Here is a 17,472-nt window from a genome sequence, read left to right as displayed (position 1 = left end):
CATTTTTAAAACACAGAGAAGCTTAAAACAATATTATGTGATTATCAGACTTACGTGAATTTAAAAGGCGAAAGTTTGTCAGCAGTTTGTCGTAAAACATTGTTAATAATCCAACTACTGTATTTTTTGGGAGGAATGGTCCTCCTGAGTGGAGCAAGTACTACTACCTGACTTCTCTAAGGTCTAGCAGGTATTCTATAGGTAGGTACTACATTATCTAAAACTATAGCGGGAACACTTTTCGTAGGTCACCAATTTCTTATGTCTCCCAGACATGAAGTCCAACCATGGGGCAGATCAGGCAGGTTCTTTGATGTCAGCAACTGACAATAAGTTCATAAGTTTGCAGAGCTAACGGAAGGACATCCGATAAAACTGATCGTGTGTTGTTCGCATCATGCAGATCGTGACCAACACACGATCACACACACTCTCCGAAATATGTTCTGTAAAAAACCGAGAGACTAGCAACCTTCCTACGATAACCAAGGGTTTTTTCAGACAGGGTAAGTCTTCGCCTTTGAGTGTCCTGGGTCTACAGGATCTACAGCGTCTAACGGTCAAAAGCAGCCATCCGATACTTAGCAGAGCCATCAAAAAGGTGACTGCAGTACTCCATGCACGACCGGACTTGAGCTTGATAGTGGTGGTGGTACCAATTGGTGGGGCGTGAAGTACTGCTTCATCGTATGTCCGGGAGTATGATTTTAGAAGTTATCGATATTCTATTACCTACTACTAAAATCCTAGTCTACCGTAAACGGTATTGCGCCTGATTTTCAATTGGTCACTGCAGACTATGGTCGACATCTTCGCGTTCTATACTTACTTTGGACTCACAATTGGTACATATAATTATTATTAGGAGTCTGGAGCAAACAGGAGAGGCGCCATAATTGGATCTTGCTCCATTCTAAAATTTACTTCGGGCCGGCGCTGGTTACAGATATATTTCGGAAAGCAGGAGTTACAGTAAAAGGACTCCGTTTTGGTGTGAGTAGACACGTCTGCGTTTTGGTTGCGTGGAACTGAACCAAATTGGCATCATCCAAATCAGAAACTTCTTTAAGGGTAGAGTTCAAATATTTAACCATATGTAATACTCCTCGTAATAAAGCGTTAATCTATGAATAGATGACTATTAAAAAATCTTATTGATTACAAAAATAATGTTAGATATTTCAAAAATATATATTATCTAACATTCATGCATGATTTTTTTAACTCTCTTTAATTTATGAACATTGAACTATTTACATGACAGTATATTGTATTTGTAACTTAGTAGTGAAATACAAGTATGTATATTATATGTTTAACTTAATATGTCCAATATAAGTGTTTAGCTATTTGAAGATTGTAGTTGTATTGTTAATAGGTAGCCAGTGCAAATTAACATGAATATTGAATACCTATAAATATTGGAGTGGTAAAACTGTGATGTGCTTAACTATATTCTGATCTGTGATAAATCTATAGAAAAATTAAAAAATCTTAGATCTTCGCAACATAACCATAATTATGTTGAAAATCATACGTCAACTGTTCATTAGTTCTGAAACGAATAGCGCACATTCAGTATGTAGTGAAATTATTTTTATTACAGGAGTAATTTGAATTCTTTTTCTAGAGAACAGGTACTTCAAATGTCAAAAACTAATTATATTTGGTAGAGAACTTATAAGGGCCCGCGCACACTGAAAGTGTTAATGCGTTCTGTGTTCTGCGTTCTGCGCAATTTTTGTAACTATATTGCCAAAACTTAGGTACAAGCGGTTAAACAGCGTTGCTTGCAGTCTGTGCGGTACTATGGAAGTTCAATAGACTAGTTGATTTTTTTTAAATGGTCGTAAATCAATCATTATCGTTCTGCTAGACTGAAATTATTTTTTTTAATATTTTTTGATTACATGAAAATTTCATTTGACGTGATTATATAAAAATTTAAAATTTTTAAATATGTATTTGACAATACGAGCCAAACGCTTGGCGGCCATGACAGTCTATATTTCAACTGCTTCATGACGTCACTATAATAAATCCCATACAAATGGAGCGTTGGACAAAAATAATAGTTAACAATTAGTTCGACGTTTATAAACAACATCAAGTGTGTTAGTGACGTCACAAAGTGGACGACAGCGTTTTTGACATATGGAAAATTTGAAAAAATACGTGATATTTAAATCAACTTTTATAAGAAATCCGTAACTTCTATTAATTAATATTGATATAATTCGGTCCCTCATTCCATGTACTACACGGAATTAATATTGTTCCAGAGAAAACGGAATGCAGAACTCAGAACGCGGAGTTTTTTGTCAGTGTGGGCTCTAATATATGTATTGTGAAAAAATTATTATCAGTTGTTAACAAATTTTATCTTATTTTTTAAGTAAAAGAGTAAAGCTCATATTGCAGTTTCTTTTCTGTCAATGGATGCTAGGAGTACTTCGTCATATGCCGGCGGTGGCTCGTCGCAGCCTTCAAGCTCAAAGTCTAGATCACTTTCTGAAAATTAAACAAGATCTTTCATAATATCTACTAGTAATAAAATTACCTAAATATGAAAAAAAATATTAACTAACGAATACATGTGTAGATATTTTGATGATTCAAAGACTTTAAAAAAAAATCTTTAAGCTTTGGATTCAAATCACTGAGATCATTTTAACCTGGATTGGCTACTTTTAATACATTTATCCCGATCTGTCAGTAAATCTCTTACGACCAATTTAAAAACTACGTAATTATTGCATAATTTGAATGCAACGTTTACAAGTAGATTAAATTGAACATGCAACAAAATAGACAATGCTTTACCATTAGAATGATAACTAGCTACAGCCAAAGTCTACCATAAGATCACAAAGCGCCAATTTAAATCGAAGAATTAAGCCGAGCTAGGAGTTAGAACCTCTGTTGAAACAAAAAACCGCATTATGTCACAACAGCTGTGGTCTGAGGTAGTTAAAAGAGATATTGTTAAAAATGAAATTACCAGAAAGAGCTCCTGACTGAGGTCGAATAACAGGGGCCAACACATCGCCAGCGCTGGCATGCCTGGCTCTCGACCAGCCTACCGGCGCCAACACCGTTGGCGGCACAGGGGCAGGGGCGCGCCACACACCCGCTGTACCGGTTTCTTCCAAATAAGAAACTTCCATCTCGTAACTTACAGCTTCTGTAGTTGAAGGAACTTGTAAGTATTTGGCTTACGTTAGTGGTTATTTTTTATTCACCCATAAATAACTCTTAATTGTGATATATCTTCTGTTAGGTTAAGTTATTTATTAAATAATTAACAACAGAGAAAAATTGTAATTCTAAGTAGTTTGTGTGTTTAAACAATCTTGACCTGAACGAATAAGATATTGTGAAGCCAGAGCGCCAGGTGAAGCCAGGGCATATGTTATTAATATGAATTTATTTTAATTGTTGTTATGCTATTTAAGTATAGATTTTCCAAGGATATAATTAATAGTTTAGATAGTTCGATATAAAAATACACTCTTTTACTTCGATGTAATTTTAAATATGAATAAAACTGGTATATCAATCTTAGCATAATATGACAAATTGTTACTGACCTACAGAAGGCGGCGGGGCTGGTATTGAATGCGTGTTATAAAGACTTGATCGGGATTCCACCGAGTGATGGACGGCGCCAGATCTATCGAACTCTATGTCGTCAATAGCCTCCAAATTAAAACCAGCTACCTGATATTCTGTGAGAGGAATTAAGGGCCTCTGCCTGTCCTTGCTTCGTATCGACTCATTAAGACTTTGTTTCGCTTCCTTAGGCTTGTATACAGTCTTAGTAATATCATCAACTTTGACATCGTTTGTGTATTCGGGGCTTGTAGTATTGCTAGATTCACCGATGTAAAAATTGGTTGTTGTTTCAGTTGCATCTTGGTCTTTCACGTCATCATTCAGAGATTCTTTATTTACAGTTTTCTTTCGAGAAGACTTGATATTTTTATGATGTTTCTTACAGGGTTTACTGGCACTTTGTTCGTTCGATTTTCCAAGAAGGGAATCATCTTTTTCAGATTTGTCAGAGTTATCATTATCATTATTAGCGTTAGAAAAGTCATTGTCAGATTTGAGCGGTATGTAAAGTTCCTTGGTAGAACGCTCCCAATCCCTTCTATGCAGTACCTCATCTATGACACTCGGGGCCGAGTGGTACCGTGTCTCTTGTTCGTTCGGATCCAAATGTGATTTCCGCCGACCCCTAATTTCTTCATGACTTCTATGAGCAGACAGGGGTTGTTTCGTATGACCTGCAAGTTGAAAGTTTGATTGCATTATTATAAATGTTATTTATATTAATGCAATAAAAAATCAAATGTATGTATAAATCAATTTATGTACCTACTTTTATGAATCGTTATTTTTAGTGTCCTACTGCAGGGACAGCTTATATAGATCAGAAATTTTCAGTGTTAACCCACTACACAGCTCTAAAGACGAAAGCAACTCTAGAGTGACAATAGTGTTTCGCTCGGTAACAATTTTAATATTAAGACCAGGAATGACCCGTTTACGCACTCTCAGAGGAACGTGGGTGTGACACAACCATTTTTATCTTTAATTTTAACATCTTGGGTTTTTGAATTTAAGTTGACAAAATTGAGGTTTTTTTGTAACACAGAAAATTGGATATATTACCCGACAGCACTCAAGCTCAAGGCCACATAATTCTATGATCCCATGCTGCTCTTGTTGTGTTGTGCTGCTGTTGTGTCATAGAGGAACTCCTTAACCTGACACCTGTGTCAAAAGTTCCAGGCTCTGCTCAGAGCTTTTTTCTCTGTCACACAATATGCCCAGCACATGGAATGCTAAATTATTCGTCTCATAAATACCTTACCAGAAGTACTGGGCAGGTGTAGTGATACGGCGCTGCTGCCAAGTCTTCGGCCAAACAACTCATTGGAGCGGCGGTGTCGTGAATTTGACTCTGTAATGAAATCCGAAAAAAAATTAAACAAGATAAATATTCTAGAGCACGGGTGACTGTAATTTTATTTAAACATGATAATAATAGTCAAATATATAAAATAATTACAAAACAAAAAAGGCAGATAAAATCAACATCACTTAAGAACAAAAAAGTGTTTTTGACACCAAGGTTACTTCCACAGTAAAAACCAAAAACACATAATTTTACACATTTACAAAATTAAATTAAACACATATTACATACAGAATATTATATTATTTACCATTAGCAATAACAGGCTTTTGAGGATGCATTTCTGAGCTAGAATCTGTAAAGAAAACAATAAATATTTCCTATTTGCAAGCTATATATACTTTATACTTAATTTATTAGCATAAAGAATAAATATAAAAGACAAGTTTAAATATAATATAATAATAAAAAGTGGATAATAACCAAATAATTTATATGTACGACTACGAATATCTAACAGTATATTTTATCCTTACGTCTCAGATTTAAAATAACGAAGTAGTAAGTATAGTAAGAGCCCAAGAAGATAGTAGTCTGCTATAATGTTACATAAATATATAGTTAAAGAATACAAACGGTGTGCAGAACGCAGAACTCAGAACGGCTTTTTGTCTAATGTCTGCGCGGGCCCTTACTACTTTTACAAAAATCACATTCCACATGCAAATTAATAATAGGTAGATAAATATGCAAATACATGCAAATTCATAATTTACCCACAATTTTTTAAATAATATTAATTATTATTAGATATATTAAAGGCGGTGCAAAGCCAAAACCATCATTCCACTGCCTACCCTGTGGAGTCAGAACGAATTATGTATTGGAGAAGGAATTAATAGCCTATTTTAACAGGCCACTACAGGCCAGGCTTCCCTCCCTATATGGGGATATGGGGTTTAAACCCACCACGATGCTTTAATGCGGGTTGGCTGACGTAAACACGCGTCGTGAGTGTGAACATACCGGACCTGTCGTCATCGGGCCAGCAGCACAGCCAGCACAGCAGCAGTAGCGGCGCACAAACCTCCGCTGCTAGCACGCCGCCCGCGCCGCCAGCGCCGCCGCCCAGCAGACCCATGCCCGCCATGCTCCAGCCCCCTGGAAACATCAGCATCATCATCAGGTCATCAGCGTATTTCAACAGGGCTTTCCTATAGAAGCCCTCCAACAGTGAATCACTAACTTTGACGTTTGCTAGTTGACAATTGACTTGCGTATACGACATTGAGATTCTATGTAACAAATGTCATCAGGTGCCTACTTTCAACCCGTCATGGATATCATACAGTAGGTAGATGACACTTCTCAATTGATTAGAAGTTTATTTTTATAGGTTAATAGAGACCAAATTATAGAAGAGGCCAGCAGTTATTTCTAAGTATTCATAGCGTGATTTATTTTTAGCTATACTTTATCACCGTAGTAAAGCCTCATGAGAAATAAGCATGGCTTATCCCGGACGAGCTCACTCAGAAAAACCTTTAATACTACTAAAATATTGAAAGTTTTAGATAAATCTTTCATCTATACATTCGGCGATGGCTGGACCTTGCTCACGAAAATTACCACCATATGAATTGTAGGGTCAACTGATTTTATCCGACAATCGTTACGTCTTATAGCGAAAAGATTCAACCAACATAGCTTTCGCTTAGCTGTTGGATCAAAGGTTGGATCCAGAAAACAATGACCCTTGTGACTGAGAGAATGAACCTACGGTGCGTATTGAGAGAAGGTTCATCCCTCTTTTGGTACCCCGGTCAGTTACTTGGACTCTCGAAAGCCCCCAACGTGAAAACTGATTAGCGTTTTTGTACTAATAAAAAAACTTTGAAAATATAAGCACAAATATTTTTTTTAAATAACATTGAAATAAAATACGTACTTACTTACCTGTTATTCTAAAATAATATCTTCAACTCTTAATTTCTGATACGTTTACTTATTCATAGTTTAATATTATTCTGTTTTAAGTTAATAGTATTCTGTTTTAAGTTTTTCTAATCAAAATCACATAACTCGTGTAATTAACACTGTGAGTAGTAGTATAATAAATATCGTAGTATTTCTACGAATAGGTAGATACTAGTATTTACAAGAACTCTAGTGTGTGGTGTTTGTGGGACTGAGTGGAGATGTACTTTCTTTACTCCCGAATAGAGGACAACTAAAGACGGGGGTACAATAGACTCAATCTAAACTAGGTAAGAGGTATATAGGTACCTATAGAAGTAAGATTTGAATTTTTGTTTGTTACGAATCGACTCCGTGACTTCTGGACTGATATTAATAATATAACTTTCTATAATGGAAAGCTACAATACAAGCGAATAACATACGCTATGTTTTATCCATACCAAAGTCCGTATTTACACGGATTTCATTGATAACTTTAAATAAAGACATTTTTGTTATTACAAATGTATTATTTTCAGATTTTTCCTTTTTCATATTTTAAGGACATCTAGGAAGAACAAATATAAATAATATTTGGTTCCTGAAGTGTCAAAATAGACGTTTTTGAGTCACCAGTTTGATTTTTATATGTAGAAATTAAAGGGACTGTAGACTGAGTATTATGGTTTTAATTTCAACTCGATATTTCCACTCGTTTCCGTAGGTACACAGAGATAGATAACAAGGTAATCTTATAAAGGTACCGTTTTTCCTTTGAAACTACGGAGCAATTAAAAAATTTAAGTGTTTGTAATCAAAGTCAAATTAATTTATTTTTATTAGTTTAAGTATAAATAAAATTTCACGTGTTCCTAACAGAATCTTGACAGGCAAAGATTTCTACAGACAGACGGATAACAAAATCATCCAAAAGGGTCCATTTTTTTGCTTTTAAGGTACGGAGCCGTAAAAGCTTGAGAGTGAAGAATTAATTTCAACCCCGGTGTGCCCACAGCAAAGTCTGCAGGCGCCGGAGTGTCGGGCGCGCATCGATCCCGTCTCTCCCGTCCCTTTCATCTCACTCTCAATCGTTATTATCTTACATAATTACTGAAAACAGAGGACTGATCAATGCGTCCTTCGTCATACTTACTCATTGATCGACAACTACTTACCTATTCATAAGCGTGAACTTACGAGTATCATAAGTAGGTAAATGGTACAATTTCTATAGTACCTGTAGTCCAGGAGTAGCCTTTATGCTATTTAAGAAATTGCTTAGGGTATCTCGTCGTGGGGGACATCAGAAACGTTCGTGAAAAATAACACTCGTGCGAATGAGGGCCTAACATATGTAGGTATATTATTTAGACATACATACTTACCATATCAAATAAAATCAAATTTAATTTAATTTCAAATAGGCTTAGTTTACAAGCACTTTTGAAAAGTCAAGTTATGTCATGATTTAATAGCGGTAATTAAAGTCGAAAGCTTAAAATAAAGTTACGAGGGTTCCAATCACACCTTGGTCCGAAAAGAGCCCACAACAAACTCAGCCAAGGTTTATTTTTTTTTTGTTTACCACAATTTTACAAAATTACCTATCTAGAACTAACTAACACAATAGTACAGTGCAGTTCAACACCAAGCTGTTTTATCGTTATAATCCTTAACACAGCAATGAGACTTTCCAGTAAGCTTGCGTTTAATAAAGACTCAGCCGATGGACGTTCACTGCAGGACATAGACATTGTAGCGACTTCCAAACATCACGATACTGAGCCACATGCATCCAGCGGATCCTAAGCTTATCTATTATTTATTAGCTAGAATTGTTCTAAGCTTATCAAAGTTATTTTCATTAAATTAAGAACAACTTTATAATTAAATTGTTATATGTGTGAAATTACTAGCGTTTTATACCCTCATTTTAAATTGTTTGTTGATAAACAGGGCACATTGAGTATGGCATTAGTATCATCATTCATTATCAACCCATATTCGGCTCACTGCTGAGCTAGAGTCTCCTCTCAGAATGAGAGGGATTAGGCCAATAGTCCACCACGCTGTCCCAATGCGGATTGGCAGACTTCACACACGCAGAGAATTAAGAAAATTCTCTGGTATGCAGGTTTCCTCACGATGTTTTCCTTCACCGTTTGAGACACGTGATATTTAATTACTAAAAATGCACACAACTGCAAAGTTGGAGGTGCTTGCCCCGGACCGGATTCGAACATCCTCCGGAATCGGAGGCAGAGGTCATATCCACTGGGCTAGCACGGCTTTATTATAGTTCATATTTTATACTAAGTATTGGTATAGGTATAGGTAGTATAGGTATATGCAAAAACTTATGCTATAACTTAGTTCTGGTTTTGTAGGCCGGCAACTGCGTGGGACGCAACTCCTCTACTGCGCGTGCGTTGTACAGTCGCGTACAGTTCAGTAGACACCCAACACTGTAGCTAGCATTCCCAACAATCCCCTGCATACACTAATGTTAAGTTTATTTAACAAACTAATGTTAAAAACAACTATACGGTGTTAAAATAACGTGTTAATTTAACAAATTGAAAAGTATCGATTGATGTTATAACATTAAAAAGTTTTCCGGTAAGTAGTGTCGTAAGTTATTTCGTTTACTTAAAGTGTACTTAATTACGAATACCCAAACGCAAAGAAGGATGGATGGATACATTTAAAGAAGGTTATTAATTGAAATGTAATTTTCAATTCATTATTGAGTCCTCTTCGTTATTATTGTTCTAAATTCAGTTCAATTAATGCATAGGCACAGGTTAGCATTATTTTGTGAGTTATAATAAGTATTGCCTCTTGTTTATTTAGAGTCGAACTGTGGCTTTATTATTATGCGCGAAAAAATTAAGTTAGATGGCCTGCATAACTACGTAACTATATAAACTTAATTGTGAACTTCGGCTTGTCAAAAAGAAATGATTATTTATTCAGAGAGCTTTGTTCTACTTCTGTCGCGACCGCATTGCAGGCTGCATTGCATAAAACTAGATACTGACTTTCGATTGCTATTTAGATTATGTTATCTATAGCTACAATAAATCTACATCCAGTGTCCTATGTTATTCTGCTAAATAATTATGTATGAATGTTTATAAATATTACCTAATCGCATAGAAACGGCTAAACAGATTTGGATGTAGCAATTGGCATTTAATTGGTTGGTAACCTTCATTTACTTAATACAAAGAATTGGACATAATAATTGTGATGCTTTTTATTCTTCCCGATTTTACTATCAGTCATTCTGAATTCACAGCGGACGCCCGTGGCTTCGCCTGCGTGTAATTTAGTTTTTTACAAATCCCTCGGGAAACATGGATTTTTCTGGGATAAAAAGTAGTCTATGTATTAATCCAGGCTATAATAGATCTTAATACGAATTTCAGCTAATTCGATTCAGTAGTTGAGGCGTAAAAGACAAACAAACATTCATATCATCAAAATCATCAGTTACATCAGAGTAAAATCTATTTCCACTCCAAATTACAGCTAAATCGCTTCAGTAGTAGCGGCGTTATAGAGTAACAAACATTCAAACATCCAAACATACCTCCAAACATCCATACAAACTTTCGCGTTTATAATATTAGTAGGAAGGATGGTAATCTCTGGAACTCTCTCAAATTATTCTTGTGTTAATGTAAGAATTTTTTTTTTAAAAAGCTTATTCAGGGTAGTCCAATTTTATTTGTCTTTTAAAAAAAATGCCCTACCTCGATGTTGGTCCCTGAGTCAGGAACAGTATTCATGGGCAATACCCTCCCGACCCAAAACTTATAGCATTAAAAATAAATAAATAAATAAAAATAGTCAACTGCTATTCCGATGGGTGGTTGAAGACTCTGAAACAAACTACGGAACCCAACACTGCGTGTGTCTACATGCACTTGGCCGATTTTTTTTTATTGGTTTCGTCAAGCGGACCTGTATCTCCTATTTTTGCTATATTATTAGTAAGCCAGTTTAAGTGGCTACTTATTTACTAATCCACATATTAGATGACATAGCATACTTAGGTCTGCCTAAGTCAACGAAATCGATTGTAAGAATTCTTAATCCCCTCAAATCTAGTCTAGACGTCGTTATTAAGCAATAACAATTATCGATTTGGCATAAATAGTCATCAAGCGTGAATGGAAGGACCGGCACACTCGTTGATTTTAATGTATTTCCAACCTTCTATAAACAAAGATTATATTGCGTTCGTCTTGGTGCTAATTGCAATAATAGTAAAGTTTAAAATTCAATGAAAAGCATATGGGTGATTGAAGAACGCTCTGTAATTAGCTGGTACCTACCTAAACTGTGCTAGAATGCAGTTTCTACATAAAATTGTATGAACATTCAAGTACTATGACCTACTATTTATTCATATCATAGCTGCTGTTGCGGTGACGAATGAAAATAATGTGTCCATTATTTTGTTTTTTTTAGTCGTCAGTATTTGAAAAAAATAGATCATTTCATAAAGAGTAGGTACAGATTGTTACAGAAAAAAAAAATCTATTAACGATACAGAAGCACCCAGGCATTTCCTCATTTGGAAGTAATTAATACATATAACGTTGCAGAAGATGCAGCCGACGTTGCCCGCCCTCTGGTCGGAGATAGAGCGGTACCGGCGGCGGCGCGGGCGCGTCACGCTCGCCGAGCTCAGCGAGATCACTGCGCGCGCGCACCAGATACATCTGCAGGTAGATGTCTCATGTAACGTGCAGCAGATGCAGCCGACGTTGCCCGCCCTCTGGTCGGAGATAGAGCGGTACCGGCGGCGGCGCGGGCGCGTCACGCTCGCCGAGCTCAGCGAGATCACTGCGCGCGCGCACCAGATACATCTGCAGGTAGATATCTCATGTAACGTGCAGCAGATGCAGCCGACGTTGCCCGCCCTCTGGTCGGAGATAGAGAGTTATCGGCGGCGGCGCGGGCGCGTCACGCTCGCCGAGCTCAGCGAGATCACTGCGCGCGCGCACCAGATACATCTGCAGGTAGATGTCTCATGTAACGTGCAGCAGATGCAGCCGACGTTGCCCGCCCTCTGGTTAGAGATAGAGCGGTGAATGCGGCAGCGCGGAGAGCATGTTAATTTGTCGTTCTTGGATAGTGATCGTTAGAGTCAAACAAATAGTCCACAAATCCGCATTGCTGTTGCGTGGTCTGACTAAGCTCCAAATCCTCATTCCTTATAGATTAGATAGATAGATAGAGGAAAAGGTTGATCGAGACACACAGATTATTTACTAATCTGATCCTACGCCTACCATTTTCAGGAGCTGCGTCGTTTGCGAGAACTTCACGCAAGACTAGAGTGGCCACGAGCGCACCGCCCGGAGATTGTGCTCTACACACCCGGTCAGCTTAGACAGCATATCAGGTACCTAGATTCTATTCTTCTTTTTTGTAATATTTTGGTATTAAATATTGCTACTGGATTTATTTAAAAAAAGCCGTGATAGCCCGAGTGTATATGATCTCTGCCTCTGATTCCGGAGGGTGTGGGTTCGAATCCGGTCTGGGGCATGCACCCCCAACTTTTCAGTTATGTGCATTTTAAGAAATTAAATATCACGTGTCTCAAACGGTGAAGGAAAACATCGTGAGGGAACCTGCACACCAGAGAATTTCTTAATTCTCGGCGTGTGTGACGTCTGCCAATTGGGCCAGTGTGGTGGACTATTGGCCTAACCCCTCTCATTCTGAGAGGAGACTCGAGCTCAGCATTGAGCCGTATATGGGTTGATAACGACGACGACGACTGGATTTATTTGGTAATTTTTTGTACCTATTTGTCAGTTTGTCTTTAGATCTACTAAACTGGTTTTAAGAATTACCTTACCTTTACAAACAGAAAGATTTTTATTAGTGCTATAGACTTTTATACCCGCATTCCTATGGGAACTGGAAGTACCTACGTGAGTGAAACCGCAGGGCGTCTGCTAGTTCCAACTCCCCCAGGGCATGAAAACTTCATCATCCTAAATTGCCCTGATCGATGCGGGATCCATTTTCAGTGTTTTGTCTATAGGTTGGGAAACTCAGCAGAGGACACTATCCAAGCGGCGCAGCCCACCTCATCCACAGTCTGGAGACCGGGACCGCTTGGTGCACAGTGGCATCTACCAGACAACGATCTCATGGTAGGTGAATGTGAGAAACTTCATTTTTCTCGATAATTTTACTTTACACAAATATGTACGAGTAGATATCAAATGCTATTTCCACAATAAGGTGAAAATTTCAGATGCATCAAACTAAGGCAAGCAACTGACGAGATATAAAATGTCTAGATACATTAAATCCTACTAATTTTATAAACGCAAAAGTTTGTATGGATGTTTGTTTGGATGTTGGAACCGACTTAGCTGAAATTTGGAATGGAAATAGATTTTAACCTGAATTAACACATAGTATACTTTTATGCCGGTATATTATACTATAACACATAGTATAGAATACTTTTCATCCCGGAAAAATTCATTGGTCTTGAGGGATTTGTGAAAAACTATCTCACGCGAAGTCGCGGGCGTCTGCTAGTGTATCATACTAGCGAACCCGGTCAAGCTTCGCTTTGACTTATGTGCACTTCTTCCCTATCCCTATCCTACCCTGCCCTACCCCTACCCGACGGTTTGTGTATAGCTGCCGCACCAGAGCGTTGTTTACAATCACGAAGGTCCACCACAGACTAACTCTCGCGAAGCTAACCCATCGAAACTGCCAAATTCAAATCGAGAATTCTGCATCTTTCAGAGCGACAGTGGGAAGACAAGCACAACTGTAGACGGAGAATGGTCAGTGTGGAAGGCGGCGCGAGGGTGGGGGGCGGGGGCGCTCTTGCTGATAGCAGCCCTTCTGCTCGTGCGCGCCACTGATCGATGCTTTACGCGGAACTATGCGCGATGTATGTATATACGAACATCAAAGGAAAATAATTGTATGTCTTAACTTCCCTGGTGAACTTCGTCATCATCATCATTATCAACACATTCGGCTCACAGCTGAGCACGAGTATCCTCTCAGAATTGGTTAAGACAATAGTCCACCACGCTGGCCCAATTCACATTTGCAACACGTGATATTTAAATTGTTAAAATGCATACAACTGAAAAGTTTAAGGTGCATGCCCCGGGCCAGATTTAAACATACTCCCTCCGGAATCAGAGGCAGAGCTCATATCCACTGGGCTATCACGGCTCATAACTTCGTACCATCGGCTTAGTGAGTTTTCCGTAAGAGAATCAGTTTTTTGTAGATATTAATAAAAGAGGAATATTCCACATACATATTTTCGTGTTATCTCTAAAGTTACCTAATCTCCTCTAATCTCCTATTTTGGCAGCGTTTTCTATGAAAGCTTTCAAACGGATTGACGTTTGAGGACTATTTCAATCAATTTACACGAAATCTTAACAAATTATACCTTCCTTATATCTCACGAATTTTAGGAAAATCTGTTCTGTAGTTTTCAGTTTATCGGGAACAGACAGACAGAGCTTTGTTTTATAATCTATACTAATATTATAAATCTGAAGAGTTTGTTTGTTTGATTGAACGCGCTAATCTCAGGAACTACAGATCCGATTTAAAAATTCTTTCTGTGTTAGATAGCCTATTTATCGGGTATAGGGTATAGGGTATATATTATCCCCGTATTCTTACGGAAACGGGAACCACGTGGGTAAAACCGCGCGGCGTCATCTAGTGATAAATATATTTCCGTGTAAGTATATTAAATACTTACGCTCTTGAGATAATAATGAGAGTTCTGTTATTTTCAGCGCGTCGAAGACGATCTGAAGAATGGCCGACACCTAACGTACTTGCAACTAGCAGTAAGCATATCTATATACAGTTTCTTCTTATCGTTTTGTAGCATCGTCGTCATCAACCCATATTAGGCTCACTGCTGAGCTCGAGTTTCCTCTCAGAATGAGATGGGTTAGCTGGCCCAATGCGGATTGGCAGACTTCACACACGCAGAGAATTAAGATAATTCTCTGGTATGCAGGTTTCCTCGGATTGAGACACGTGATATTTAATTTCTTAAAATGCACACAACTGAAAAGTTGGAGGTGCATGCCCCGGACCGGATTCAAACCCACACCACAACCTCCGGAATCGGAGGCTGGGCTATCACGGCTCTGTAGCATGTTAATAATTAATTGTTATAATTTCAGATCGTCACCCACTAAGCTTAGATCCCGAAGTGCCAATTGAATTCGACGCCTACCCCTCAGAATCCAGCGAAATAAGCAACGATGTGATTTTTAATGCGGATCTTCCGCCACCATATTCAGAATGCGCAAACGATGCCCAGAAACACAACAATCGAGAAGAGCCGCCCCCGCCTTATTCCGAATGTTACGTTGCTTTTTCCAATCCCAAAAACGGCACCCCATCCGTACGCTTCTTAAACAGTCAACGACAAAATATATTTGTTGAGGACATGGCATCTACTACTCGATATATCAATGTGCAGACATCAACTGACGAGCTTACTGAAATTGCTCATTCTAGCAATGGTTTTAATCATATAGATACTGGACAAATTCCGCATAATCCGATTGGTGATCGAATACACAGGATACCGTACGTTGAGAATGCTGCCGAGAGAGATGATGAATCCGACGATTGCAATGGGAATTGCATTATGGATTCTCTTGAATGTATCAATGTTGGTCCCGCCCCGTTGGCTTCTGAAGAGTTATCCACAGACACTCAGGATGATGTAACGATAGAGATTGATAATTATAATGAAGAAATGGCAAGTTGTTAATTTGTGAGACAGAAGGATTGAAATTATGTTTCGAGTAAGGAAACGCTTAGGCAGAAGCCACATGGTGCGGCGTCGCTGCGGTGGCCTGCAACAAATATCAATGACTAGCGGACGCCCGCGACTTCGTCCGCGTGGAATTTAGTTTTTCACAAATCGCTCGGGAACCATGCATTTTTTCGGGATAAAAAGCAGTATATGTGTTAATTCAGGCTATAATATATCTTAACACCAAATTTCAGCGAATTCGGTTCAGTAGTTGAGGCGTGAAAGAGTAACAAACATTCATATCATCAAAATCATCAGTTTTCGCAAATCTCGGGAAACCATGGATTTTATCGGGATAAAAAGTACCTAGCCTATGTGGTAATCCAGAGTAAAATCTATTTCCTTTCCAAAGGAGATGGTCCATTTCAGGGCCACTCTTGTACCCCGTATCATTAAAATTTTAAAAATACAAGGATTTTATTAAAATTATTAAAGTGAATAAATGTAACTATTAATTATTAAAGTGAATAAATTTAAATAAAAAGAAATAAATAAATTTAAAATCCAAGTTTTTGAGTTTTATAAAGATGGCGGCCTTAAAGCAACTATGACATGACAATTAGACAGCAAACGTCAAATCGATTACTGCATTGAAAACTTCATCAATCCGCCATTATTAATAGTGTTGCATTTCTTCGGAGATAATGAATATTATTTCGAAAGAATTAAAGTAAACTCGTAGATTTGTATAATCAATAATAGTTAGAAAAATATTTTATTTTATTTACGCTAGGGTACAATGACTGGACCTGGGCTCCATACAATTTTGGACCATCTCCTTTCAGCTAAATCGCTTCAGTAGTAGCGGCGTTATAGAGTAAGTAACAAACATCCAAACGTCCATACAAACTTTCGCATTTATAATATTGGTAGGATAGAATATACCAGTCGGCGCGTTCCGGCTCCACACGGCAGGCGCACTATCTGCCACGGCGCCGCACACTATCTTCTACGGCGCCGCACACAATCTGCCACGGCGCCGCACACCACGTCACGTGTACAGCGACGCAAAACGTCTTAAACGCGGCGCCGCACCGCACTGTGTGGCTTCACTCTTATGATTTTCAAGAGCTAATTTGAGATTATACTTACATTTTCAGGAGTTATTTTTCTACTGAAGCAATATGCTTGTACGTATCTATATCTGCCTATTTGATTTCTTTATACTCTCATGAAAAACAAAATATAATACACGTAAATTATAATTTAAAAGAATCTAATAAATGTAAGCTATCTAACTTTAAACATAGCAGCAATATCTTAAGCAATTACTTAGAATTTAATAAAAAAAGCCGGGTTGTGTAGAGAAAAACAATGTTTTGACTTGCCTATCTAATTTTGTAGTTTAATTGTGTATTTATTTATATACTTAATGTATTTATTTTTGAAAAATACTCAATAAAATATAGAAACAATATACATTTTTTTTTTAAAGAATATTTGTCATATCTTTTAAAATATGATCAATATTCTCATTCCCCTTCACTTAGTCGGGAAAGACTGTATTCCGATAATAGACCAACGGGGCGGGGATCGAACCACCACCCCTCGGTCATGAGCCCGACCGCTCTTACCATTGAGCTATTGAGGTTTTTAGACCATCGACAATAAATTATGCTTATGCATCCCAGATTTGGTGATGAATAAATAAAAGAAAAATTAAATTTTAAGGTGCTGTATTTTTATTACAATAATATTTTCAAATTACATACGTCTTTAGCTA

The 17,472-nt window shown here is 37.8% G+C and overlaps 2 protein-coding genes across 2 annotated transcripts; one reads left to right on the top strand and one right to left on the bottom strand.

The window, feature by feature from the left end:
* Positions 1-1,259: 1,259 nt before the first annotated feature.
* LOC112047810 (uncharacterized) lies at positions 1,260-6,212 on the bottom strand. The gene is made up of 4 exons (XM_052885261.1): positions 5,951-6,212; positions 3,591-4,289; positions 3,002-3,214; positions 1,260-2,511 (listed from the first exon to the last, which is right to left on the bottom strand). Exons 1-4 carry the CDS (start codon positions 6,210-6,212, stop codon positions 2,411-2,413), a joined length of 1,275 nt encoding a protein of 424 aa, XP_052741221.1. The 3' UTR covers positions 1,260-2,410.
* A 3,072-nt stretch (positions 6,213-9,284) lies between these two features.
* Positions 9,285-17,156, top strand: LOC128199381 (uncharacterized). Its single transcript, XM_052888688.1, has 7 exons — positions 9,285-9,502; positions 11,647-11,769; positions 12,199-12,302; positions 12,954-13,065; positions 13,679-13,829; positions 14,707-14,760; positions 15,106-17,156. Exons 2-7 carry the CDS (start codon positions 11,650-11,652, stop codon positions 15,702-15,704), a joined length of 1,140 nt encoding a protein of 379 aa, XP_052744648.1. The 5' UTR covers positions 9,285-9,502; positions 11,647-11,649; the 3' UTR covers positions 15,705-17,156.
* Positions 17,157-17,472: the final 316 nt, after the last annotated feature.

This window comes from Bicyclus anynana, chromosome 2 (genome assembly GCF_947172395.1).
Source record: "Bicyclus anynana chromosome 2, ilBicAnyn1.1, whole genome shotgun sequence".
Classification (NCBI taxonomy): domain Eukaryota; kingdom Metazoa; phylum Arthropoda; class Insecta; order Lepidoptera; family Nymphalidae; genus Bicyclus; species Bicyclus anynana.
Note: the sequence above shows the minus strand (reverse complement) of the source record. Positions and strands in the feature narration are given on the sequence as shown.

Excerpts from the sequence above, each read along its gene's own strand:
- LOC112047810 (XM_052885261.1), bottom strand. The coding sequence starts at position 6,212 with ATGTCGTATACGCAAGTCAATTGTCAACTAGCAAACGTCAAAGTTAGT. Across the intron at positions 4,290-5,950 it reads GCCCGATGACGACAGGTCCG|GTCATACGAAACAACCCCTG; the intron begins GTATGTTCACAC and ends TTCAACTTGCAG. Across the intron at positions 3,215-3,590 it reads AGCCCCGCCGCCTTCTGTAG|CCAAATACTTACAAGTTCCT; the intron begins GTCAGTAACAAT and ends CACTAACGTAAG.
- LOC128199381 (XM_052888688.1), top strand. The coding sequence starts at position 11,650 with ATGCAGCCGACGTTGCCCGCCCTCTGGTCGGAGATAGAGCGGTACCGG. Across the intron at positions 13,066-13,678 it reads TACCAGACAACGATCTCATG|AGCGACAGTGGGAAGACAAG; the intron begins GTAGGTGAATGT and ends TGCATCTTTCAG. Across the intron at positions 14,761-15,105 it reads TAACGTACTTGCAACTAGCA|ATCGTCACCCACTAAGCTTA; the intron begins GTAAGCATATCT and ends TTATAATTTCAG.